The sequence below is a fragment of the Choloepus didactylus genome, chromosome 21 (genome assembly GCF_015220235.1).
Source record: "Choloepus didactylus isolate mChoDid1 chromosome 21, mChoDid1.pri, whole genome shotgun sequence".
In the NCBI taxonomy this organism is placed as follows: domain Eukaryota; kingdom Metazoa; phylum Chordata; class Mammalia; order Pilosa; family Megalonychidae; genus Choloepus; species Choloepus didactylus.
In genome coordinates, this window is record NC_051327.1 from 1,342,489 (window position 1) to 1,369,374 (window position 26,886).

At 43.1% G+C, this 26,886-nt stretch overlaps 1 protein-coding gene across 1 annotated transcript in view; it reads right to left on the reverse strand.

Annotated features, from left to right (window-relative positions):
- Positions 1–11,467: 11,467 nt before the first annotated feature.
- The window catches only part of PRKCB (protein kinase C beta), a 364,546-nt gene continuing 349,127 nt past the window's right edge, over positions 11,468–26,886 (reverse strand). The window contains exon 17 of the mRNA XM_037813650.1: positions 11,468–18,217. Within this exon, the coding sequence (XP_037669578.1) occupies positions 18,059–18,217 (159 nt within the window). The 3' untranslated portion in view covers positions 11,468–18,058. The remainder of the gene's footprint in view (positions 18,218–26,886) is intronic.

A 26,886-nucleotide genomic window follows, 5' to 3' on the forward strand; every position in this document is an offset into this window, starting at 1 on the left:
TTTTTTCTTTTAATTACCCCAGTTTGAGGTAGGTTTTGACAATTGTAACCCTAAGAGGATCCAACATGCAAATTCAGTATTAAGGCAGGTGTTGGGTTCCAGGAGGGAATAAGGAAGAAGGACACCCCCTCACATTTACCAGAGGGAGGGGAAGGGTGCATGGTCTTCTCATTTCAGGATTCTGAATGTCTGAGGGCTGGAGCCTGTAGGGGGTTAGCTGAACAGAGAGACATCATTTGTGAGGCTCTATCCCAAACCCCAGACCAAGTCACCCTCTCAGGCAGTGCCTGGTCATGTGGACTTCTCTTTGGAAACTTCCTGGAAGTTTACCCTTTTACTGAGTAGCAAGTAGTCCCTGTTCCCATTTATTCCACGTCCCTTAGCAGAAGCCATTCTGAAAGAAGCAAGCTCCTGAACATTTTAATGTAGGGCTTAAGCACACAGGCTTTAAGTTCTGATAGACTTGGGTTCAAACCCTGGCTTGATCATTTACTAGCTGTGTGACCTTGATGTCTCTAGGACTTAACTTTCTCATCTGCAAAATGGATATAATAATAGCATCCAGCTCCTGGAGTTTATATGAAGCAAAAATTCACTTAACATTGATGGGCACATAGGAATAACTTAATAAAGCTAACTATTGTTGTTATTACCACAAAGCAAACTGCATTTCCCCCCAAAACTTCAGTTTTGTCTATAACTTGATTCAAAATCTCTCCCTTTGTTGGGTCCTTTCTTTCTCATGGGCAGTTCTGCAGTGGATATAACCAGAGGTAATTCATGTTCTCAATTGAGTTATGAACAAAGTGCAGCAGCTAGGGCATTGACTCAGGAACTAGACTACCTGGATTCAAATCCTACCCCTGTTAATGGTTGAGTGAACTTTGACAAATAGCTTTATTTCTCTGTGGCTTGGTTTCCTCATAAAATGGGGATGGTAAATATAGTATTGTCTCACTGGCGTTAAATTAATTAATATTTATTGGGTGTTTGGAGCACTGAATGGCACATGGTAAGTGCACCATAAGTGTTAGCTATTGTGCCAGTTCAATGTATTATGCCCCCAAAATGCCATTATCTTTGATGCAATCTTGTGTGGGCAGACATATTAGTGTTGATTAGATTTTGGAATCCTTTGGGTAATTCCATGGAGATGTGATTCAATCAGCTGTGGACAAGACCTTTGGTTGGATAATTCCCATGGAGGTGTTGCCCCACCCATTCAGGGTGGGTCTGAATTAAATTACTGGAGCACTAATATAAGCTCAGACAGAAGGAGCAAGCTTGGTACAGCCAAGAGGGACACTTTGAAGAACACCCAGGAGCTGAGAGAGGAGCTACAGTTTGCAGATGGTCATTGAAAGCAAACTCTTGTTCCAGAGAAGCTAAGAGAGGACAAATGCACCAAGAGCAACGAAGAGTGACATTTTTGAGGAACTGCAGCCTAGAGAAGAATGTCCTGGGAGAAAACCATTTTGAAACCAGAACTCTGGAGCAGACGCCAGCCCCGTGTCTTCCCAGCTAACAGAGGTTATCCAGACACCATTGGCCATACTCCAGTGAAGGTACCAGATTGTTGATGACTTACTTTATGGCCTTAAGACTGTAACTGTATAACCAAATAAACCCCCTTCATAAAAGCCAGTCCATTTCTGGTGTTTTGCATTCTGGCTGCATTAGCAAACTAGAAAAGCCATCATCTATGTGTTTAATACTGTGCTTTGTCAGGTATTGACTGCTGTGGACACAAACAACTCAGTATACACGTGTGTGCACGGCAAGGCTATACTAAGTTCTTGTTGGTTGGGCTCTCTTGTGGCCTTACTCATCTTGCCATCACTCAGCAATGCACAGCTTTCTAAATGCACACTTTGGTGACAACTCTAATCATGCCAAAAACATTTCCTTGGGTTTTAAAATTTTACTTGATTCATAATAAAAATTTTTAAGGAAGCTTGTGTTCAAAGTCTGGCTCTACCACCTACTAGCTGTTTTGTCTTGATTAAGTTACTTAGCCTCTTTGAGCTTCAGTTTCCTCAATTGTAAAATGATAAAAGCAGCAATACCTACCTCATAGGGTGGTTGTGAAGATTGAGTGAGTTATTGTAAAACTCTAAGAAGAGGGCATGACACATTGTTAGTGCTAAATTATAAATAATAATATCCACTTAGTATATTCTGCAAATGGAATAGCCCCAAATACCCTAAAGATTCCTTTAAAGAGTTGAAAATTTGAGCCTAATAATCTTGTAAATTAGGTTTCAAGCATGTAGCCTGCCTGACAGATATGTCCAGTGGACATATTTTATTTCCCCTGTCTAGAGTTTCAGAAAACTAGAATTAGTGGCCAATATTTTAAAATCAGGACATTTTGTATAAAAATCTAGATTTTCAGCTTCTCTTGAAGGATGGGAAAATATGGCATTGTTGGGCCTGCATTCTTGCAGGTTGTCACTTGGGAGGAACACCTTAGTGGCTGCTCACTTGAGATAAGACACATACTTTCCAGTCACCACAGTTCACAACACTCCTGTTTTTTCACTTCTGGAATGTTGCACGCATTTGTCTTACTTGCCTGACTCCTGTAATAATGAAAATAATAGCTAACACTCATACAAAAAGTACTATGCACCAGGTACTGTCTAATTCAAATCTCCACAATAATCCTGTAAGAGATGTAATATTATTGTTCCATTTTAAGGACAGGAGGCTTAGTAACTTTCCAAGATTATGCGGCTGCTGGTTGGTGAGGCGGGGAGTTGAACACTTTGGTTCAGAGTCTAGGGCTCTCACCACTAGACTATACTCTAGAGTAGACCTTTAATTCCTGACCTAGGTAAACTTTTCTGCAGTTGTGTGAATGGAATGGGAACACACATGAGGGTGTCAATCAACCTTCAGTTCTCATCATCAAGTTGACCAAGAGAGTCCCTGAAGTCATGATTTGGAGAGTTAGCTGACCAATTTCCCTTTTGTCCTCAGCATCCCCAAGCCCATCTCTGATACCTGAGGACAGTCTTACCTGTAAGATGAGCTCCTGCTGGAGGGCACTGAACTTGGAGTGAAAGTCTCTTCCCATCCTGGAGCCATCCCACAGGGCCCAGAGGACAAAACCCATCCCCAAAGTTTGCTCCATTCTGCTCTGCTTTGACAACCACAGCACACCTGTTCTTAGATGGCTGTAACTATCAATTCTATTCACTTGACAAATGTGCTAAGAATCACATAAAGATGACATGTTGTTTTAGCCCATGTCCCTTTTTGGTAAACGTAAAAATCTCACCATAGCCAGGAGATTCCAAAAAGCCCCTGCCCCCTCCCTGAGAGCTTGTGATTCTTTCTTGATTGCAATATTCCTCCATTTTCTGCACAGCCCTTGTAGCAAGATTTTGTCAAGTTTTCCTTCCTGAAGTTGTATTATAGAAACAGAAAATCTTATTTTATTTTTCCAACTATAAAATTATATGATAATATTTAAAGAAGTTGTTTCAAAATACGACTCACCCCCTATTGCAAGCCCTGGAGTATCACTGATCTGGATTTTTAAGAGAATGTCTTTACCAAAACAGTAGGTTTGGAGATGATGCCTGACAACTGCTATCAAATGCTTAACATTTGAAAATAAATTCACAAAACACAGAAGATGAACAGATGGTCTGTGAGTTTTGTCCATTCTCTGTAGCTTTCCACCACTCTGCAGCATCAGACAAAAAGGAGTTTGAGCCAACCCCAGGTAGGCGTATTGTAAGGGGGATGTGAGCTGCCCCCAGGCTTGAACCACACAAAGCAAGGTTGTCTTCAGTGGCCCCACAGTAGGCCTGCACCAACAGAGAGGGAAGAGAGGGAGTTCCTTCTGATGCCAGCTGGCGGAGTCCGCGCCAATGGGGAAGGGGCTTAGAGACACAAGTTTCCTCTGGCTGGCAGAGTGACCCTCTGTTTCTTCTCATCTTGTTTCCTTGGATGATTGGGAATGAGGTTGCATCTTTGACTGTACAAGCCTCCCCAGATTAGGAGGCTTGGTTTCAGAATCCCAGCCTGGTCAATCTACCAGCAGATGAGTCAGGCTCTAGGCTATGTATGATCTGGTCCACACCAGGAATATTAGTTTCCTAGAGCTGTTGTAACAAATTACCCCAAACTGTGTGGCTTAATACAACAGAAATTTACTTCCACACAATTCTGAAGATCATAAGCCCTTAACTATTGACAGGACATCTTTCTCTCTGGAGGCTTTAGGGGAGATTCTGCTCTTTGCCTCTTCTATCTTCTGGTGGCTGTTGGCATTCCTTGGCTTGTGGCCACATCTCTCTCTGGTCCTTCTACACATAGCCTTCTCCTCTGTGTGTCTGTGTTATCTGCTTTTGCTTCTCTCTTACAGAGGTATTTGTGATGGCATTTAGGGCTCACCCTGATGATCCAGAATAACTGCCTCTTCTTGAGATCCTCAGTTTAATGATACCTGTAGAGATTGTTTCTCTAAATAAGGTATCATTCAGAAGTTCCAGGGACTAAGACTTGATATCTGTGGGTGGCCATTAATCAACCAACTACTCTAGGTTGCCTCACCACTGCTGAAACCCCTAATCTTATCCTGTTTCTACTCCCTCCTAGCACAGGCCTCTTCTCTTCAGGAAATTCACACAGACCCAGATGGCCTCTGGAAAGGCTAAGGTTGGGGAGATTGAAAGAGTGTTCAGCTGGGAGTTGGAGAACAAGTTTAGCTGAATTAGTCTGAGTCAAATACCCTCCTCTATGTCATTTCTCTCATCTCCACAAGGATGGCAGGAGTCAAGGTAAACTGAACCTCTGCCTTGGCCCACTGCACTTTTGCAGTGGCCTCCTAATTGACCTTCCTGTTCTCCCTCTTAACCCTCCAACACATGTTCTGTAATATAAATCAGATCATGTCAACTATTTGCTTAAACTCTCTGTGATAGATAGAATAAAGGCTTTCCAAAGATGTCCATGTCCAATCTCTGGAACATATGAATATGTTACCTTACATGGGAAAAGGGACTGTGCAGATGTGATTAAGGATCTTGAGATGGAGAGATTATCCTGGATTATCCAGGTGTGCCCAATGTAATCTTAAGGGAGGCAGGAGGGTCAGAGACAGAGAAGGAGATGTGACAATGTAAGCAGAGGTTGGAGAGACGTGCTTTGAAAATGGAAGGGGGCCATGAACAAAGAAATGCAGGTGGCCCCAGAAAGTGGAAAAGGCAAGGAAATGGATTTTCTCCAAGAATCTCCAGAAGGAACTAGCCCTGCTGACACTGACTTTAGCTTAGTTGACTGAGTGTGGAATTCTGACCTCCAAAACTAAAATAATAAATTTGTGTTGTTATAAGCTACATAGTTTGTGGTAATTTGTTATAGCAGCAATAGGAAACTAATACAGTCTCCAACAGAGTCTCATTGAACTTAGAATGAAGTCAGGCTCCTCACCAAGGTCTACAAATGATTACATGATCTGGCCCCTGCCTTCCTCTCTGGCCTTATCTCCTACCACTTTGCCCAAATCACACCATTGTCCAGCAACATGGACCTACTTTCTGTTCCCTGACAATCCAGGCCCTGGCCCTTGCTATTCCTTCTGCCTGGAATGCTTTGCTCTGGCTTCTTATCATTGAGCTCAAACTGTCACTTCTTCGAGGAGGCCTTCCTTGACCTTTTGGGTTTAATAGCAAGTCAACCTTGAGGCCAGGTTTGAGGCAGTAGATGATAGAAGATGAAATCTGGTTGCATTTTCTGCTTCCTCCTCTCCTCAATAACAGTATCTCTCCCTTAACATCATTTTCAGATATTTCCCTTTGCTTACCCACATCCCCTGTAATCCCTTCCCTTGGCTCTGTTCACTTACAACTAATAGCATTTCCTGAGGATGATGTTGGAGTCAAACACCCTCAGGGGCTCCTCAACTAAAGTTTCTTTTTTTTTTTGGCTTTTTGCTGCTTAATTAGGGTGAAGATGTGACTCTGATTCTGATGCTGCTCATGTTTTAGGGGTTCAAGGAAACTCATCTGTTTTGAGATTAAGAGCCTTTAATCTTGTGAGCTTAAAGGAATACTAATTTCTGTTCTGTTCATGAGGGGCCCAAATATTTTGACTCAGATGGCCTCTGTCATCTGTATTAATTGGGTCAGTCTACCTGTCCACACTAGTTTAGAAAGTCTTAGTCATATAAGGGATGGTCACAGTTTCTCTTCCCACAGCCCCTTAATCTCTAAGGAGGAGGGTTGATCTCAACAGTCAAGATTGAGGATATTTATTGGACATGGTGCTAAGATCCTGGTCCCCCTCTCTCTCTTTTGCTCTTTCTCCCCTCTGCCCCTAACCTGTATTTTGTCTCTCGGAGAATACACTTTACACCCATGTGGCAGGTGCTTCTGACATGGCTCTCAATGAAATTTCCCTCCTCATATTTATGCCCTCATATAATCCCTTCCCCTTAAGTGTGGGGGACCTAGTGACTTGCAAAAATTATGGGATATCTCTTCCATGATTAGGTTAAAAAAGACTAGATCTTCTGTTTTACTGATATTCTATGTTGCACACTTTGATGAAGCAAGTTGCCATGTTGGAGACACCCACATGGTAAGGAACTAAGGGCGGCCTCCAGCCAAGAGCCAGTGATGAACTGAGGCCCTTAGTCCAGTAGTAGTTCACAAGGAACTGAATCCTGCCAACAACCACATGAATGGTTTGAATCTTCCCCCATTTGAACCTTCAGATGAGACCAGAGCTCTGGCTAACACCTTGATTGCAGAACATCCAAATAAACCGTGCCTTGATTCCTGACATACAGAAACTATGAAATTAAAAATGTGTGCTGTTTCAAGCAGCTAACTTTTGGAGTAATTTGTGAACAGCAATTAACAACTAAATCAAGTCACATGATATCTAGTTCTCCATACAGTCCAGCCCGCATTAGGGCTAAGATCCCACATTGGGGTATGAAACCAAATCCTCAAAGAGCTATAGACTTTTCGTGTGTAAGTATTCTCCTCTATGCATTTATATCCCTTTTGTGGCTAGTTGAAAACAGAATTGGATATTCTTGCATCTCTTATTCAAATACAGTTTTAATCTCACCCTGACATCTGGTCTAATTTGGGTAGGTCATATGCCAGAGAGACAAGCATTTATGGGACAAAACCCAAAGTGGGGGGGAGGGTGGTTTGATCACTGGGCAAGGCCTCTAGATTTCAAACCTTTGATTTTTTGGGAAATTGGGATTCACTTTTGGAGCCAGCATTGCTTGTCTAGGAAGTGATAAGTAGCAGAATTCAATGTGGGTCAAGACAGTCTGACATCCAAATAAGCAAATATCCAGGACCTGAGATTCTGGGCTTCAGGACTTTCAAAGCCAGACATTAGTAGGTGGTACTGGGTTGGGTGCCCCAGATTTGGTTCCCATTTATAATAACATCTGAGGATTTGTGAAGTGTGTCTTCAGTTGGTCTGAAGAGCCCATACCATCAGCTCTCAAGTTGGCTCTGATTATCCAATTGCCAAGCCTGAACTCTGGTATCATGTCTTTGCATGTTGAGATCAGAAAGAAAAGTAAAAACACAGACCTCTGGTGACCCTTGTGGCCTGATCATGGGGCAGCCCAGGATGTTCCTGGCAATTTCTTTTCTTATCTGTCATATTTCTGTGATGCTTCCTAAGTTCATGAATGGTTCCATTGATAGACTGTGTGGTACATAAAAAATTGGTCAGAATTTTCTCCCATCCTATCTATTCCCTTTGTAATCTGATTTTGTGACACCTCCCATCCAGAGGTGAACTCTGTTTCTCCACCACTTGAATGTGAGCTTGGCCATGTGACTTGCTTTGGCCTATGGGAAGGCAGCAAATGGGACATAACAAAGCAGAAATTTGAAAAGGGCTTTTATATTGGGATTGTCCCCAGTTGCCACTCTTTGGAGTCCTTGAAGCTACCACATGAAGAAGCTTATACTTGCCTTTTGAAACATGAGAACATGTAGAGCGAAGCCAAGTCATCTCAGTTGAGCTTCCCATAGACCAATCAGTCTGCTAAATGCTATACATATGAATGAGGTCATCAAGACCATCCAGTCACCAGGTGTCATTCCAGTTGATCAAAGATACCCAGGAAAGCCCAGGAGGTATAAGCTGGGCTAGCCAGACCAGAAGAACCGCTAGCTGACCACAGAATTATGAGTTAAATAATTTTTGTAAAGCTACTAGGTTTTGAGGTGGTTTGTTATTATTAGATAGCTGATGTAGACTTGTATCATGCATATGTTTCTGCTAATTCACAGTGAAGGATTCTGAAGCCCTGAAGGTCAAAGCCTGTAACTCATCAGAAGGTCAAAGTCATACCCTTGCCTTTGACGGTCAGGTTTGCAATGAAACAATGGGCATAGGATTCCTAAAAGCCTTTTCCTGGTCCTTTGCTGGTGGTCCCTCCTTTCATTTAAGCCCTGTTGGAATCCTAGAGAACTCTGTGGACCAAGTGTAATGTCAGACAAGTCACTCCTTTAATTGCTTCTCGGTGTTGGCCTGTCCCTCATACATCACTAGCCCTGACGAAGCTTTGGGACGGCACAAAATTCCCATCCATAAGACATCAGCTTTTGCGGTTTGCCTCCTAAGCATTCATCCCTATTGTTCAAGAACAGCTTCCAATTTTTATTCAGAAAGCTGTCCGTTACCTATTCTCAGGTCATGTGGTTCGGGTGGCACTCTACTCCTACTCCAGAGGCACAGCTCATGACATATGTGGTAGGCAGCCTCTAAGGTGGCTCCCAAAGATCCCCATCTCTTGGTAGTCTCACTCGTGTGTAATTTCCTCCTTTTGAGTGTGGGTTGGATTTATTAACTTCCTTCTAAAGAATAGAAAACAGCAACATGATGGGATATCGCTTCTGAGATTTGATTACTAAAAGACTGTGGCTTCTCTCTTGAATCATTCATCCTGGGGAAAGCCAGCTGCCATATTGTGAGGCAGCCCTATGGAGAGGCCTATGCTATGAGGAGCTCAACCTGTCAATAACCATGTGAGTAGGCTTGAAAGTGAATCCCTCCTCTCCCCAGTTGAGCCATATGTGACTGCAACCTCAAGAGAAACCCTAAGCTAGCTAAGCTACACCTGGATTCCTGAACCACAGATGCTGAGAGATAAATGCTCACTATTTTTAAGTTTTGGGGTAATTTGTTTGTGCTGGTTTGAATGTATTATGTCCCCCAGAAAAAGCCATATTCTTTGATGTAGTCTGGTGGGGCAGAGGTTTTGGTGCTGATTAGATTTGCATGGAACTGCGCCCCACCCAACTGTAGGTGATAACTCTGATGAGATATTTCCATGGAGGCATGGCCCCACCCATTCAGGGTAGGCTTTGATCAGTGGAGCCGTATAAATGAGCTGACGGGCAGAGGGAACTCAGTGCAGCTGTGAGCGACATTTTGAAGAGGAGCAACAGCCAAGAGGGATACTTTGAAGAATGCACAGGAACTGAGAAAGGAGCTGCAGATGATGGGACAGTTTGAAGACAGCCATTTAAAGCAGACTTTTGCTCCGGAGAAGTGAGAGAGGAAAAACGCCCCAAGAGCAACTAAGAGTGACATTTTTGTGGAACTGCGGCCTAAAGAGGAACGTCCTGGGAGAAAGCCATTTTGAAACCAGAACTTTGCAGCAGACGCCAGCCACATGCCTTCCCAGCTAACAGAGGTTTTCTGAACACCATTGGCCATCCTCCAGTTAAGGTACCCGATTGCTGATGTGTTACCTTGGACACTTTATGGCCTTAAGACTGTAACTGTGTAACCAAATAAACCCCTTTTATAAAAGCCAGTCCATTTCTGGTGTTTTGCATTCCGGCAACATTAGCAAACTAGAACATTTGTTGCACAGAAATAGATAACTAATGCAACTTAGGTCTGGCCAATCAAAGCATCTCACCCACCTCCCTCCCGACCCCAGCCACAGTTCAGGAATGCACATGTAATCAGGTTGGGCCAATCAGAGTAAATGTCAAGAGTTTTACAGGAGATCCCAGAACACACTCTCAATCTTTCCCACTGCACACGATCCTAGGAAGATGAAGGCTGGGACTTTTGCAGCTATCTTGTCCCTGACAGTGGTAGTCCTAGACTATCTTCTTGGCCTCTATTATCAACAGCACCCATAACTGTGCCTGGCTTAAAGGCGGTGTTCAATATTTATGAAATGAAAAATGAGTTTACAGCCAGCAAAGGAAGAAAGTATGAGGAGTTGGCATAGAGTGGAGAAGAACCAGCAGGAGCAATGGTAACCCCTTCTATAATATCATCTTCAATGAAACATGTCATAATGGAACAATCCATAAAAACCCACATATTTTTGTTTTCTACAAGTGTTTCAGAGAACACACACATTTACCTGTTTAAGTTGGCTTCAATAAATTCTAACTGGCAGAGTTTCTAAAATTCTGTAAAGAAGAGCACACTAGGATCAACAGACCTACTGTATCTGACCAATGCTCCATTCACTGGGCTCTTCCACGAAGGGAGATGAATAAACTCTGCAGAGAGTCATATGGACTTGTGTGTGACAGGTTTGCTCTTTTCTTTTACCCACTGGACTTAGCTACAGATCAGAGTACCACATCTTTCGAAAAGTAAATAGGGGCATGATTTCATTGAGAGAACAGGGCATCAGGCTGACACCCAGTGATTCAGTAATGTGCCACTCTGATCTGAGAGAGTGAGGCTCCTTATCATGCCAACATTTTTAGAAGATAGATATCTCCATTATTTTCACCTCCTCCCTAGCTGCCTTGGACAAGTACAGCTGGTGGGAAAAGCATACACACCTTTATATATATGCTAAATTAGGAGAAAATAGCAAAAGTTAAGTAGATTTACAAATAGTTAACATCCTCATAGGCCACAGAAAAGTGCATTCTCTGTACTGACAAAAGCCTCTTTGCTGACTTTTGTCATGGCTAGAATGAAATTTTTGTTATGTACTTGATTCTTGAGCACTAAATAAACATGAACCATGCTGACTGATTAACTGTGCAGATACCCTGATTACGGACACAAGAAACTATTGGGGCCATGAAGCCTTGTGACTTGCAATTGGCAGTGATCTCAACCTCCAGTGGCAATAGTGAACAGGGAAGTAAGTGGAGAATGTAATACAGTAGGGGTGGTGGAGACCGTGGTGAAATGAGACATACGCTCCTTTTAAAGGAGAAAGGCATTTCTCAGTTCTGTCGAATTATTTCCACATGGGAAGGTGGGCCTGGTGCTGGAAATCTTCTGACTATTTCAAGTGAATCTGAAATTCCAGATATTTATATAAAATATCTCATTTAAAAATGTTGACAATGAATTCCATCAAAAAAATTCTGAATGACTGAAATGAAGTTCATGTCCTAGCCGCATTGGCCTATGGAGCTCCAGTTTGTAATTTCTGCCCCAGAGTCCATTTGAATGTAGACACGTAAATGAGAGATTCTGCATATATTAATTCAGTTTAATCATAACAATTCTTAAACAAAAAATTTCCTCCAAGAGACAATAGTTCACAGTAACTGCAAAGCTTACTCACAGCTTTTAAAAATACCAGTCATGCTTAGCATTCAAAGAAGATATTGTAGAATAACCATAAAAACTTTTACCAGGAACATCAGCTTCTGACTTTAAAAATTACAAATACTGAAGCATTTGGGTATCAGACACAGCAGTTTTGATGTTGTCTGTTCATTTGATGAGTTTCTGGAAGTTTGGAAAAGTTGTACCTCTATAATTGGATAAAGCGCTTATTCTAAACTAAACATTTTCAATTGTAGAAAACACACTAGCAAGCTACACATACAAAGAAAAGCCCTCTAGGACAAGCTCTCCACATGTTGAATGCCAGCATATGCACCGTGAATCCTGGAAGACTAAATTGATACATACACTTGGCCTGAAGTCTTAACACTCCAGGCTCAACAATGGAGTTTGCCTTCACCTACACATTGATCACAAATTCTGGGTTAGTATAGGAGAAGCCAGCAAATTCGTTTTGGTCCAAGTTCATGATGAAGAGTTTATCAGTAGGAGTGAGCTCCACAGGCTGTCTGGTGAACTCTTTGTCGAAGTTGGAGGTGTCTCGCTTGTCTCTCTGCCAAATGGAAAGCAAATACATTAACACAGCATAAGAAGAAGGAAACGTGACCAAGATGTGCCAGTTTTCAGCAAGTCGCTGGCATCTCATGGGTAGAGCCAGAGCCCTGTGCTCACAGTATTTTAGCAGCTGCTTGTGCATACTGTCTATACTTCAGGATAGAGAACTTAGTGGCAATTTCCAAGAAAGAAAAGAAATCATTGAATTTCATTAAGGATTGCTATAAAGTGATGTTCATGTGTGTGTGTGTGCATGTGTGTTTTCTTCGGCTTTCAGATGAATTGAGTTGGAAACTACTTACCATGCCTAATGCTCATATAATAAGTCTTTGAGTAGAGTGTCGTGGAGAAAAACCACCCCAGGGCAACACCTGTGGCTAGGAGGCTTCTTTCTTTGAAAAAGATCATCAAAGATCATCTCCAGCATCAAAGAAGGTAGAGTGGCCATGTGGGGAGACGGATCACTGTTTAATGGAAGTAGCTGACTGTTACCTACTCGACACTCATTGGTGCAATCTAAGCTTTGCAGGGGATGCTCAAAAACCCACCCATAGACTAGAATTTGGATCGTCATCAGCCAAAGTTTCTCTTCAAGGATGTTGATAGCATGTATAGAGTCAACAAAATAAGAAACAAAACCCAGAGCTTAAAGTAAGACTCACAAGTGCAGCCTTTGAAAAAAAACTAACCCAATTCTCCTAGCTAATCTAACATTTCTTTGGGGGCACATTAACCCCAGTTGCCTAATTACAGTTTTTTGCAAATTTTATCATGAGTCATCAGAGGGTGGGTTAATAAAAAGATCTTCTAGCATCTGTATGATGCTCTCACCTCTGCAGGGTCCTTGTCAGCCCATCATCTCTTTCCATCCTCACCACCTCCACCTGTGAAGCAGGTAGAAACTGGAGTCCTCACTTCCCATTTTTTGACATATGAGAAAATCAAGGCACAGGAAGGTGAAGTGACTTGTCCAAGGCCACAAAGTGAGTTAGGGATTTTTACCTGACCATATCCCACTTACCATGCCCTGTTTCAGCTCTTCTGACTGGGAGAACAGCCTGATGGCTGTTTCATTAGAGGGTGACCACTGATAACGCACACTTACAGAAATGCCTGTTTCACTGGTACCGGGCAGGTTGCCTGGCAGAAGGAAGAGTTGTGCCAGATTATAAAGAGGGGAGAGTCAGTGAGGATGACTGACTTGCTAGAGTCTGGCCAACTGCCACCATGCTGTAGGTTTAGCCTTAATGGGTACTGACTGATAAGGATTTCTCATTGCTGGGCTCCTTCTCCTTCGCAACAGCTTTTAACAAGAGTCGCTTCTTTTTGGCTGCTTCCCTGAGATAGGTAACATTCCCCATGGAGTTCCCTCTTGCAGTGTGTGTGTGTGTGGGAGGGCAGATGAAGGGTGTGCAACGGACTTCTGGGACACACTTAGGAAGATGCTCCTGGAGCTGTTTTCCACCATCAGTCCCATTCAGTTTTCCCCTGGATGGTGGGACATTTCCTGCCCCACCCCACCCATTCTGCTTTGCCTTGTCCTGCCTGCTGTCATCCTGTTCTGTGCTGTGGGAGGTTCCACCCCCTGGCAGTGAATATGTTACTTCTTGTGTTCAGATAAAAGCTCGTATGCCACCTCTTCATTTAATGATGTCTGTGCATCCCCCTCCCGATCCCCATAGTCATACTTTAACATCTCTTTAATTATCTTCATTACACTGTTACTAACAAAGATTGCCTTGTTAATTGTTTCTCCCCATAAGGCAGAGTCTTTGTCAGTTTCCTCACTATTGTATTTTCTGTGTCAAGAATAGTGTTTGGCACATAGTAGGCTGTTCATACTTATTTGGAGAAAGAATGAATCAACGAATGAAGACTTGACTAAGGAGAAGACCCTTCGCTTTTTCCAACTTATAGTCCTCTTGAGCCAGGGACCTCACTCTAAAGGCAAACAATAGGACTTGTTCTGATTGATCCTAAGGGTCTCACAACTGCGCCACTATCCATTTTGGGTCCCAAAATGAACTCAACTGTGTTAGGTCACCTTGAGGTCCATGACATTGAGGGCTATGTGTGGGTCACAGGTACACCTGGGGCTAGAAGGCAGGCCGCTGCCTCCTTTCAAGCTTTGATATTACAAACCCTTTCTGGCCTTCTTTGCCTGTGGGCACCCAGGAGAGGTTACCTTCCCACCAACCCCAACTCTGGAAGCCATTCTCCATCACTATGCTGGTGATGACTCATGCTTCAAACATCCACATGGTCCAAACAGTACTTGCCTTTATGGACTTTGTCCTGTGGGCAACTCCCCATAGAAAATACTCCTGAATTTTACCCTAGCTGGGAGAGGATGGTCCTATGTCTTGTGACAATTCCTTTCTGGATTGATAGCATCTGAAGTCGGATGCGAGTAACATCACTCATTCAAAGAGGGTTATTAGTTCCACTGGATTCCTATTAATCTCCAAACAGGTCATGGTGACTTTGACCTCAGCCTTTCTTAGAAAAGCAGATCAGCAAGAAGTCTCAGAAATTATAAGGGGGATTCTTGAATCCTGGTAGACAGCTGGCTGTGGCTAACCTGAATGTGTTTAGGTTTCTTTGGAGCCCCTTATTTAGTTTCTTTTTTATTCCCTCTAATCTATTTTGGGGAAGCTCAGCCTGTCTCAGAAGGTGAGAAGAACCAGACTTGTGGCAAGCTGGGGACAGTAAGCTGGAAGGGGAGTGGTGTCTCCCTGAGGGCCAGAAAGGACAATGTCTACAGGAATCTGAACGAAAAATCCTGACAGGTAAGACTCAGGGCTCATAATCAAGCTGTAGGACTAACTTCTTCTCTATATATAATGAGAAAATATGGATTTCTGACTCTGCTGAGATCTTGGTGATTCTGGGGTCTCTTCAAGCATGGAAGTTTGTGCCTTTGTTTTTCTAAAAGGAAACCCATCCCCGCTACTGCCCTGCCTCTTTTCTTTTCCACCCATCCCACCTTCTCCTTCAACCTCAAACTGTGGACAAAGGAGAGAAAGAGGAGACCCAAAGACTTGTGATGGTTTCTTCTTTGTAAGAAACCTTCCCTGACTAACCCACAGACTAGTTATCTCTGGATCACATTATGTGCTTTTAATTACTTGTTTACTGACTGCTCTCCTCCCAGATGAGCCAAGATTGCATCTTCACTATTCCCCACTGTGACTGTGCAGAGAGCCTGGTACACAGTATTCAAGCAATGTTGGTTGAATGAATGGATGTATGAATAGATAAATGGATAAATACAAAAATGAATTTAAAATCTTTCTTCCTGGACAAATTTGCAAAGTATCCTCCCCCAGGTGATTACATATGGTGGAAGTTCTATTTCTTGATCTCCTCTGCATTTGAGATGTTGATAGAAAAAGGAAATGCAGGAATTCTGACTATCTCGTTCTTCCACAGAAGCTTCCCTGAACAGAGACTTTGACCATAGTATCTATTTCTACAATTATTAAACTTTTAAAAAGTAATGGGAACTTTTTTGAAAATGTAGAGTGCATTATATATATGTGTGTTTTATATATATGTATGTGTATATATGTTATATGTATATGAGTGTACCACATATATGTCTATAGATACATATATGTATATATAGAATATAGTATATTCTATCTATCCCTCCCTCCCTCCTTCCCTCCTACATTGTTCTCTAAAGTTGTTTCAGATCATTTTTAAATGGCTCAATGTTTCTCCCTGTTTTTTTATCTTCCTAAGAGCGTGTCCAAGGCCTGGGGACCCACAGCCAGAGGGAGGATCTCAAATAACTTGCCCTCAGAGATAAATGTGGGCCCAGGTTCCTGTAATGTAGAATAGAAAGAGTCCTGTGCTGAAGATTGGGAAGCCTGGGTTTGCATTCCAGTTGGATGACCTTGGACAAGCCATTTCCACTCTCCCAATGTTGGTTTTCCCAACAATAAAGTGAGAAGAGCATTGCCCTGATTCCCCTCCCTCTCTAACTCTCTCACCTTTTCAGCTAGGGCTTCAAGTTTGCTTCACCTTAGCTTCAGGTGGCACTACAATGGCAATGGCAGGGATGACCCCCAAAACTTGAAGTAAGGAGAAGAGAGAGGGCAGAAAGGAATTAACTGCAGGGGACTTTGCCTAAGTGGAATGCCAAATCATGGTTTTCTTAAAGATGAGAAGTCTTACTTCAAGGACATTCGTCAAGTGTTTAAAGTTCCTCTGCTGGTCTCTCAGAAGCCCTGGAGTGTCTGGAAATCACTTGAATTGTGATGAGAACTCTCTTGAGGGCTGTCTGAGAATAGGAGGAGGCTGTAGGCAGGGATGGGGAGTCACCTGCTGTCCTCATCTGCTCAGACAGAGCACCCAAAAGACTGCCTTGGGCTTCTGGAGGCTCACAAATCTGCTTGTTAGAAATAATATTTAGTCCACGCTGGGAGGAGTGGCAATTTTGAAAAGAAAAACAAGAGCCCCATGCCCCATAATGCTTTTAGCTGGCCCCTAAACTTGACTCTATGAGAATGTAGGCTTTGGGCTCAGACAATGTTTGAGGCCCAGGCAAGTTCTCTCCACCTCATCATGGATCCCCAGGAGTCCCTGAAGGGTCTACAGCCCCCGCCTCTGATTGGCTGAGCATCAGGGCCAGGAGCAAGCTCTGGATTTAGTTCCTTTCTATCCTAAGGCCTCAGGGAGCCCCACTCTCTAGTATAGCTCCACATCTTTCAAAGAGAGTTTTCCTTGAAACAGCATTTCTTCTTCTTTTCTTTCTTTCTTTTATTATCATTATATCTTGATGCTAGAAGGAAAATGGGACATAACATATCCAGATACAAACGGACATTTCCACAAACATCTTGCAAAACAACATCAAAGTTAAGAATACAACTTGCTTGGTTTCAAGAAATGGTGTTTTTCTCAGAACACTTAATTAGTTCTCCAAAACCAGCAACAAACCTAGACAAATCCCATCCCCACAGGCATGGGTCTGCTAGGCTCCAGAGCCGCCTTCTTGGTTAAATCAAAGCAGGTCGTTGTGGTTAATAACATTTGGACACATTTTATAGCATGTGTAACAAAGTGAGTAACTTTTTTTTTCTTTTGGCATTTGAACAACAGAAATAAAGCCCCAAAGCAAATAAAGTTTGAAATGTAATGTAAACCTTGGCCCTTTGGGACCTTGCTAGAGTGACCATGCACTTTTCAGATGTGGTGTCAAATGCCCTTTTCAAGCAGTTTGGGGAGGAGGGTGATCAGAAACACACAGTATCAGAAATCACAGCATTGAGGTAGCACCCAAGCTGGTTGCCCTTTGACCCCTTGAAGTGCTTTTAGATAGAAAATATCCAAAAGCACAGTCTTGGAATTTTAAAAGGAGTTGAAAAATCTTCTTAACTTTGAGTTTAAAAAAAAAAATAGAATTTTCTTTTTAGCATGCTCTTTTCAAAACTCATGGTGCCTCCAGAACAGGCAGAAAGTTGGAATTCCCTCTGGGGCCCGGCAACCATATACTTGGATACAAGCAAAGCTCCAGGTCTGGAAGTGGAAGAACACTGCTAGCATATGACTGTCCACCCATTTTGTAGGAATAATCTGGATGGGATGGTTGGGGTTGGGGAATGTGTAAAAATGGTGGTGCAGAAAAAGAGGGAAAGAAAGCAGGCATTTTTCTCTCCCCACTGGTTCTAGTTAGCTGACATGTTGTAAGAGGGCTTTGATAACGTGTTAATTATGCAGCAGCATTTTCCACATACCATCTGCATAATCTCATCTCAGAGAGATGCTCCAAACTACTTGAGGACATTTGGGTCTGAAACATGGTCACTCTAGCCTCATCAGAAAATAAAACATGGATGCAACTTTGCAATGAAAAAAAAAAAAATGTCACCACAATAGCCGTTGAGCTTGAATGACAGAAATGAAGGACGGAGATCTACACATCTACTTAGCTCTTGACTTCAGGTTTTAAAAATTCAGAGTTAACAAAGGAAAATCCTTCGAATTCTGATTGGTCAATATTCCTGATGACTTCCTGGTCAGGAGGTGTTAGGACTGGTGGATGGCGGGTGAAAAATCGGTCGAAGTTTTCAGCATTTCGCCCACACTATGAGAGGGGAAGAAAAGAACTTGTGGTGGGTGGGGAAAAAACAAAACAAAACAAAAGCCAAAACAAAATAGAACCAAATAAAATTGGGTGTGGTTTTCTTCATTCCCTTCCCTTTCACTACTCAGAGAGAGTGTTTCAATGATTAGAAATGAGAGCAACATAAAATGTAAAATTCTCATGACCTTTTGAACATGACCTTGGGCTCCCGACCTTCAGTTGCTGTAGCTCATGCACTGCCCCTGGTGTCCTGGGCAGTCGGGAGTTGAATGGCAAAGGCATGAGATGGTTACAGGCATGTGGCATGTCTCCCCCTCCCCCCTTCCACCCAAAGGAGTTAGCCAAGCTCATCTGTGGAGGGAGACAGGATATGGCACCTGAGACATTTCTTGTGGTACAAGATGCAAATCCATGACCCATTGGTACATCACCTGGGAGATCCCAAAACTTAGCAGCAGATTCTTCAAAGTATTGTCCTCTGGCTCTCAGTCAGGAACAACTGGTGTTTTCCAGCTCAGCAGAAGACATGAGTTTACAAACTCCAGCGAATGGAGAAAGATCTCAATGGCAAGAGCTAGATGTGACCCCTACAATGGCTGGGTAACCACGAGGCTCTGGCTAGCTACTTAAGCCACTGACCCCTAATTATGAGGTGACAGGAGGTAAATTCAGCCAGCTTTCCTCCAAGTGGGAAGGCAGGGTGAGATGAAACACATACTGGTGCTCAGTAAGGCAATCAGGCTCTAGAGAGAGAAAACCATCCTGCTGGTCCTTCTATATGAAAAGACCCTGGTCTGATGGTCTGAGGCACTCATGTATGTGTACACACACACACACACACACACACACACACACACATGCACACTAGCTCCAACCTAAAGAGAGGAAACAGGACACTAAATCTAGGGTTCCTTGCTCTTTGCTCTTCCCCAGCGAAACCCATTTGTATAAGAGGTCTAAGTGTTTCAAGCACAGTGTCTACAGGAGGTAACCACAATCTAATAATATAGTAGCAGCAAAATAATACTAACAGCTAATATTTATGATGAATTTGCTATAAGCCAGGTGCCCTGGAAAGCTCTTTACTTGCTTTATCTTATTCAACCTTCCTGAAGACCCTATGAGGTAGGTATTATCATCTCCATTTTACAGATGAGGAAACTGGGACCAAGGAGATTATGTAACTTGTTCAAGGTTATGTAGCTAATCAACAGCAGAGCTGCAATGTGAACTATGTCTGTCTGACATCAGAGCCCAAGCTCCTGGCTCCACTTTTTTTTTTTTTTTTAATTCAGTTTTATTGAAATATATTCATAAACCATACAGTCATCCATTGTATACAATCAACTGTTCACAGTATGATCATATAGTTATGCGTTCATCACCACAATCTATTTCTGAACATTTTCCTTACATCAGAAAGAATCAGAATAAGAATAAAAAATAAAAGTGAAAAGAGAATACCCAAACCATCCCCCCATCCCACCCTATTTGTCATTTAGTTTTTACTCCCATTTTTCTACTGATTTTTTTTCAATTTTTTAACTTTGTTTATCAAAAAATTAAAAAACAAACAGGCAAACAACAACCAAAAAAAAACCCCACAACATTTCAAACAAAGCAATGGATTAAGGAAAACAAATAACCTAAAATAACTGCTTTGCTTCCAATATGTTCCTACCATACCCCAAGAAAATTAATAAACCATGTCCAAACAGAGGAGTAAGAAAAACAAATAATCTAAAATAACTACATTGCTTCCACCCATTTTGCAGGTAATGGAGTGGGGCTGGAGCGGGAGGCCCAAGGGAGGCAGGGGTGGGGGATGGGGAGGAAAGGGAGTCAAGGTTGGGGATGATGAGACCTCTGGTTCAAATGACAGAGAATATGATTATATCAATCATTCTATAGAGAAAGTGAGAGAATTAGGGAAAGATGACTATCTGTTTTGGACCTTATGACATCAAGGGTTCCATGAGATTCTAGGTCATGAGAGAGTTAGAAGTACAGGGTCTGGAGCTCAGACAAGAGATCTTGAAATAGTTTTAAATGGATGGAATATAGATGAGGAAAAATGGTTACAATAACAGTAATAACAAAAACTACTGAGCATTTTCTATGCAACAGACATTTATTGAGTGCTATACACAAATAACGTTTTAAATTCATTTAAAACCCCCGTGAGGTAGGTTTATTCCCATTTGCCAATGAGAAGATTGCCCCAAAACTGTCTTAGAAAGGTTGGAGGAGAACCAGGAGAGAGCAGCATCAGATAAGCAAGCTAAAGACTGAGAGGATACTAAGGAGGGGAGCATTGTTAGGGCCAAAATACCCTGGGAGGTCAAGTAGGAAAGTCCTTGAAAATGTGTCATGAGAAACTGTAGGGCTGCCATTGAACTTCAGTAGCTGGAAGAGTGAAGAAAGGTGAGAAAGTGGAAGAGCAGAAGCTCCTCTTTAAAGCCTTCTAGTTATGGGAAGCAGGGGTATTTGATGATCTGCAAGAGAGTCAGTCCTCAATAGCCTCAGTCTCCAGTTCCCTCCTCAGTTGGGTAGAAGTCAGCCCATGCATCTGCAGACAGCAGACATGGATTCAAATCCTGACATCACCACCCACTAGCTGTGCAACTCCAGACAAGTTCCCTAAAGTCTCAGCTTTCTTGTCTGTGAATGGGTATAATTCGAATTCCTCTCGTATGGAGCTGTGATGAGGATAAAGTGAGCTAACGCATGTGGCTGGTACAGTGCCTGGCTCAGAAGGCGAATCAACATGTCAGAGTGTTAGAATTATTCTGCTCCTTTTCCATGATGGATAGCTGCAGACAATATATGCTTCCCATAGTGGGGTATTTCCATAGTGCTTGAGTTTTAAACACTGAGGAAACAGTCTTGCACTTCTAAAAGACTCATGTCAGAGTTAAAGAAACACATTTGTTGTCCCAGACAGGTCTCAGGAAATGAGAAGTGCCCCCCAACCACACTATCAAGACTTGTGGTCTGGGGATCTGGGGTGGAGGAGACAACCACATAGGATGGAATGTTAGGGTCAACACAGTGTGCTTAGGCTTATTGTCTATTCATTCATTTATTCATTTGCTTACTCAACAAGTATTTATTGAGCACCAAGATGTTTCAGGCACTGTGCAAGGCACTGGGGATACAAAATCCATGCCCTCAGGGGGCTTACATTCAACTGGGAAGAAAGGCAATAAACAAATAAAAATATAACCATAAATATAAATACACATTTTCATGTGAAATGGAGATAAGTGCTTTTAAGAAAATAAAGGCAGGTCGGGGGTAAAGAGTAAGGGTGATGTCACTTAAGCTAAGGCCATTTCAGGAAGTGAGGGAGGGAGGCATTTGGATGTCTGTAGGAAAAGCATTGTAGGTAGAAGGAACAGCAAGTACAAAGGCCCGGAGACAGGAGCTTGCTGGTATTGTCACCAAATAGCCATGAGGCCAATGTAGCCAGACCAGAGTGACCAAGGGGAAGAAGGGGGAGAGGAAGTGGAGAGGTGGCCAGGAGCCAGATACGGAGGTCCTTTAGCCATGGGAGGACAGTGCACTGTCATCTCAGCTTGATGGGAAACCACTGGAGCAATGAAGGATGTGATCTGACTTACATTTAAAAGAGATCACTGGTGCTGTGCACAGAACAGACTGAATGGACATGGGGGTGGAGACAGTAATGGAAGCAGTGAGGAAGGTGATGGTCATGGGGACTGAGAGATGCATTCAGATTGGGGATACATTTTCATCTTTGAGTTGGTAGAATCTGCTGATAGAGTGGATGTGTGGTGTGAGGAGAAGACAGGAGCTGGAGGTGACCCTAAGGCTTTTGGCTTTAGATGCTTCTAAGTGGGGGTGCCCTTTACAGAGATGGGGAACCCAGGGGGTGGGGGGGTATATTTGGTTTTCTTGATGATAAATTTGAGATTCTAGGGGGAGATATCAGTATGCAGAGGGCCCCTTGGCTAAGGAGCAGAGAATAAACCGGAGAAGGGAGCCAGACTGGAAGCCTGGGCATTGGATGGAAGACACTGGAAGCATCCGGAGGAGAGACGACAGCAGCCTAGACTAGGGCTGTGGAACAGGGGATGGAGCAGAGGGACGGACTTAAGGAAAAATAAAGAGGTGCCGGTGGCAGAGGTTGCTGGCATGAGGTGGCATGCTGTAAGTCAGACCTGAGGGTGCTGGCCTGGGTGCTGGGACCCAAACCAGCCAGCATAGGATACATATTAGCTGAGCCACAGAGTCTTCAAGGGCCATTTTGCTTAAAAACCACCCATTTCACATCCATACAAAAAGTGCTTGGGCCTCCCAGAGGCTGTGATAGGAGACAGAGAAACAGCTTCTGGCAGCTCCGCAGCTCCCTCCCCTCTCACTCCCCCACCCCCCACTGCCTCAGGGAACAATGAAATCTTTAAGTGAGATAGCAGAGAGGAGACGTAAGAACAGGGGTTAACCAAAGGAGCACAATACAGGGGAGCGTGATTTCCCTGCTAATACAAGGCTTAGGGGCTGGCAGATCACAGCCTCCCTGTTAAGTGTTTCCGTGTTTTTCAAATGGAGCTGTCACTGCCCGTTAGCATCAGGAGCGCTCCCTAAATGGAGACGTCAGCCCCTGGGAGCCTCGGCCCCATCAGCTCTGCGCCTGCTGTGTCCTTAGAGAATGCACAGCTCGGAGCCCTGGATCTAATTACAAACGCCGCGGACCACACCTGCTTCTCCGGCTGTCTTGGGTGGATACTTCAGCCTCACGTAGCCACTAAAAGAAAATCCAGCCTCCCTGTCATCAGGGTAGGACTAGAGAGCAAACGGTACCTCTCCCAGGATTGAAGAGAACGCGATTCTGCCTTGTGGTTGAATTATGCTCCTGCATTTGAGAGCCCAGACAGTTTGAAAAGCTTATCTGCGAGCTGCTACATGTGAGCTCTTTTTATTTCCCCTTTCTTTTTTCTAATTTCTGTTTCATTGTGTTAACAACAGCTCTGAGTCTAACTGCCGAATGTGCGGTGGGCTACGCCGGCTCTGTAGAGTTGGAGCAGCCACAGCAGCCAGCGGGATCTTTCAAAGATGCAAACCGGAGCACTTCTCATCCCTGTTCCTGTCCCTGCTCTTGTCTCTGCTCCCATCTGCAATGGCTCCCCATTGCCCAAAGTCCACAATCCTCAGCATGGCTTACGGGGCCACTTAGGGCTTGGCCCCAGTGATGTGGTCAATAACCTCCTCACTGACCTCACCCCCCACCCCGACACACCCTCCAGAGGTACTGAACCACTTTCAGTTCCTAGAATATTCATGTACTCTCTCACCTCCAAGTCTTTGCATAGCCTGTTGCCTCTTTCAGGACCACTTGCTTCCCACCCTTTCCCCCTTTGCCTGGCTACCTCCAACATATCTTTTTGTCTCCAGGCAGATATCACTTCCACCAGGTGGCCTTTCCTGACCCCTCCTGGGTTTATCCCTTTGTGATACAGGGTGATCATCAAAGAAGTATTAGAGAAGAAAATGTGGAATTGCTATCAGCCAACAGGGAAAACAAAGAAATAATGATACATCTCTTTGATGTATTACCACGCAATGAAGCACTTTTAAAATTTAAAAAATGATGTCAAAGAATATGAAGTGATATAGCAATATATAATTAACACTATATACAATATGTTCCCATTCTGTAAGTTATATACACAAATAAATATGCAAAGAGGCATGCATATGTATATATGTGCTTATCAACACTGGGAGAGGTACAGATTATTTTAATTTCTCCTTTACCTTTCATGCTTGATTGTAGTTTTGAAAATTTAACTAACATTTAGGTAATTTTTTTGTTTGTAATAAGAAAAAAATACGTATAAAAGCTATTGTACATGACAGAGCTATTGCCGTGGAAGAAAGGAGGAAAAGACAGAAATAAGAGAAACGGGAATATTTCTCCCAATTATTAAAGCTTGCCTGATGCTGTATAATGTGTTTCATCTTAGTCAAAACTGGAAGACAAAGGTGTGCCAAGTGGCTGCCCTCACGTGTATTTTGGTGCTAGGAGGGTGAGGATGAAGGCTCATGTTTTGGTACTGAACATCCTTTCCCCAGCAATGTGCTGGGTGTTGGAGATGAAATGGCATATGAGGGTCCCTGTCTTTGTCCTCAGGGAGTTTGTGTAAAGCAGGAAAGACAGTGAAGACACAGGCCACTGCATACTGTAGGGTGACAAGTGCTGCCACTGAGCAGAGGAGAGGAACCTAAGGAGGGTTCAGGGGACACTTTCTGGTGGAAGTAATATCTGAGCTGTGTGAGACCTGAAGGAAAGACGTTGCTTCTTTGGGGGAAGGAAGGAAAGAGCCCAGGGAAGAAATGGAGATGTAAAGAGGGGAGAGAGAGAGTGGGAGGCCAGAGGAGAGGACAAAGGCCCTTTCTGGGCCGTTCTCTGCTTAACTGAGTTTGAGCACAAGAGGCTAAAGGCACTGTGGAGCTGCCTGCCCGGGCTCCACCACGAGGCTAAGGCATGGTCACGATGATCAGACCAGAAGGTCACAAAGAAAAGACACCCAAGCCATTTTGTCTGAGAAAAAGGCAAAGGAATCTACTTTTTTTCTTTAATGTGCAAGTTCGATGAAATTCAGGATGGATTTTATATCTTACAGTCCTCCACAGCAGGAGAAAGCAGGATGTCTCCATCCAATGAGAAAGAGCCAGGAAAGCGGAGAGCTGTGCACACCTTGGATCAGTTTTTAAGGTAGTTTGTGGACCAAGGCTTTCCTCCTGAGCAAAGAGTCAGGCAATGTTCAGTGTGTTCTGGTCTTTGTTGGAGGAAAGTAAGATTAAAGCCTTTTCTTTCCGTTAATGATGGTCTCTTATAACCAGGGATATTTTATCTCATGTCTATTTAGGAGGAAGTCAGAAGGAGAGGGGTCTTTTGTGTCTGATAGCAAGGTTTTTATGGGTTTAGTTATTTTTTTTTTTCATGTGAAAATAATATGCAATGTTTTGTTTTCCTCCAGATCTCAGCTTAAATGCCACCTCCTTAGAGAAGCTGTTCGGGACCACCCCCAAAAAAAGTGGATCCTTCACTCCTGCCTCTTTTTATTTTCTATCAGACTGCTCTGTTCATTTCTTTCACAGGCAATAAAATTTCCAACATATCACAATCTGTAATTATATGTTTATTTCTTTGTTTATCTGTTTTATTGTCTACATTCCCATCTAGACTATGAGCTCCATGAGAGTTGGAGTCACATCTGTTTTGCTCTGCACTGCATTTCCAGGACCCAATATAGGGTTTGTCTCACAGTAGGCACTCAGAATTGCTGAATGGTTGAATAATAATGTATATTAAGTACTTACTATATGAGCCAGATACTGTGCTAGGTGCTTCACAAGCATTGTCTTCTGTAATATCCCCAACAGTTCTATAAAGTCCTTGCTGTACGAGGAAACTGGGGTTTAGGGAGCTTAGGTATCAGACCATGGTTAAACAGTAGGTAAATGACAATGCCACGATTTGATCCCAGATCTGACAACAGATCTGATTAAACAGCAGGTAAATGACAAAGCCATGATTTGATCCCAGATCTGACAACAGATCCAGACTTTTCTATCAGCTTTCTGCATTTAGTGCAGAAGCAAACAAGGTTTTAAAAGACACAAAGAAAAATAAACCAAATAACCATGTGTAATACCCCCATATATTATTATGTGTTCTCATTTTTGGTGTGTGTCCTTCTAGATGGCTAGATGAATAGATGGATGCTTTTTTATCTTTTAAACAATTGTGTATCATTACTTTATTCTTTAGCCTGCTTTAAAAAAACTAGATGGAATACAAGGTAAACATTTTTCCATGTCAATAAAATATAATATTTTTCTTATTATACACATTGCCAGTTTCAAATAAACTAGCTCTCAAGTAGTAATCATCCCTTCCATTTGATGGTGGTGGTACAGTTTTGCTTCGTACAAGCGTGTGAGATAGGCAGGAAAAAGATTATCTTCACCTAATAGATAATTTGATAAGTTAGTGTTCAAAGTCACTGAATCTTGGGAAAGCCAAGATTCTGGTCCTAGTCTGTTCGATTTCAAGGCCCACGGGCTTTCTACCACATCCCACTGCCTCTTAGTGTGTATTGGATCTTGTGGCATTGACTTAAAAGTCAAGTTTACCTGGGTACCAATCCTGGCTCCATCAATCACCAACTATGTAACCTTTAAGCAAGTTCCCTAAGCTCAAGCTTCCTGATGTGTGAATGGGCCTCCCCTGAAGCATGCGGAGAGGATAACTTGATAAAACGCTTCACATGATTGGTCAAATACAAGCAGCTGGGAGGGTCCTATGAGTGCTGACTGACCCTGTCCTGTCCTGCTGGAGCCACATGAACATGGAACCATCCTAGCGAGCCAGCCTGATGGCCTGCAAACACTGCCACACCCCAACCTACTCCAGAATGTTCCATTACCAGCATAATAAAGACCTGCCACTTAAAACAATAAACAAAAAACTTTCCCACCAAGGCCAGAGAGATATATGAAGGAGCTACCAGGTTAAGCCAGGCCCTGGGGTGCTCAGATAGAGGAAGTGAGGGAGAGATGTGTGCCCAGGGGCAAAAGGGACACAATTCTACTCCCACCCAAGCATCACTCCCTTGGAACAACATTTCAAACAGATTCAC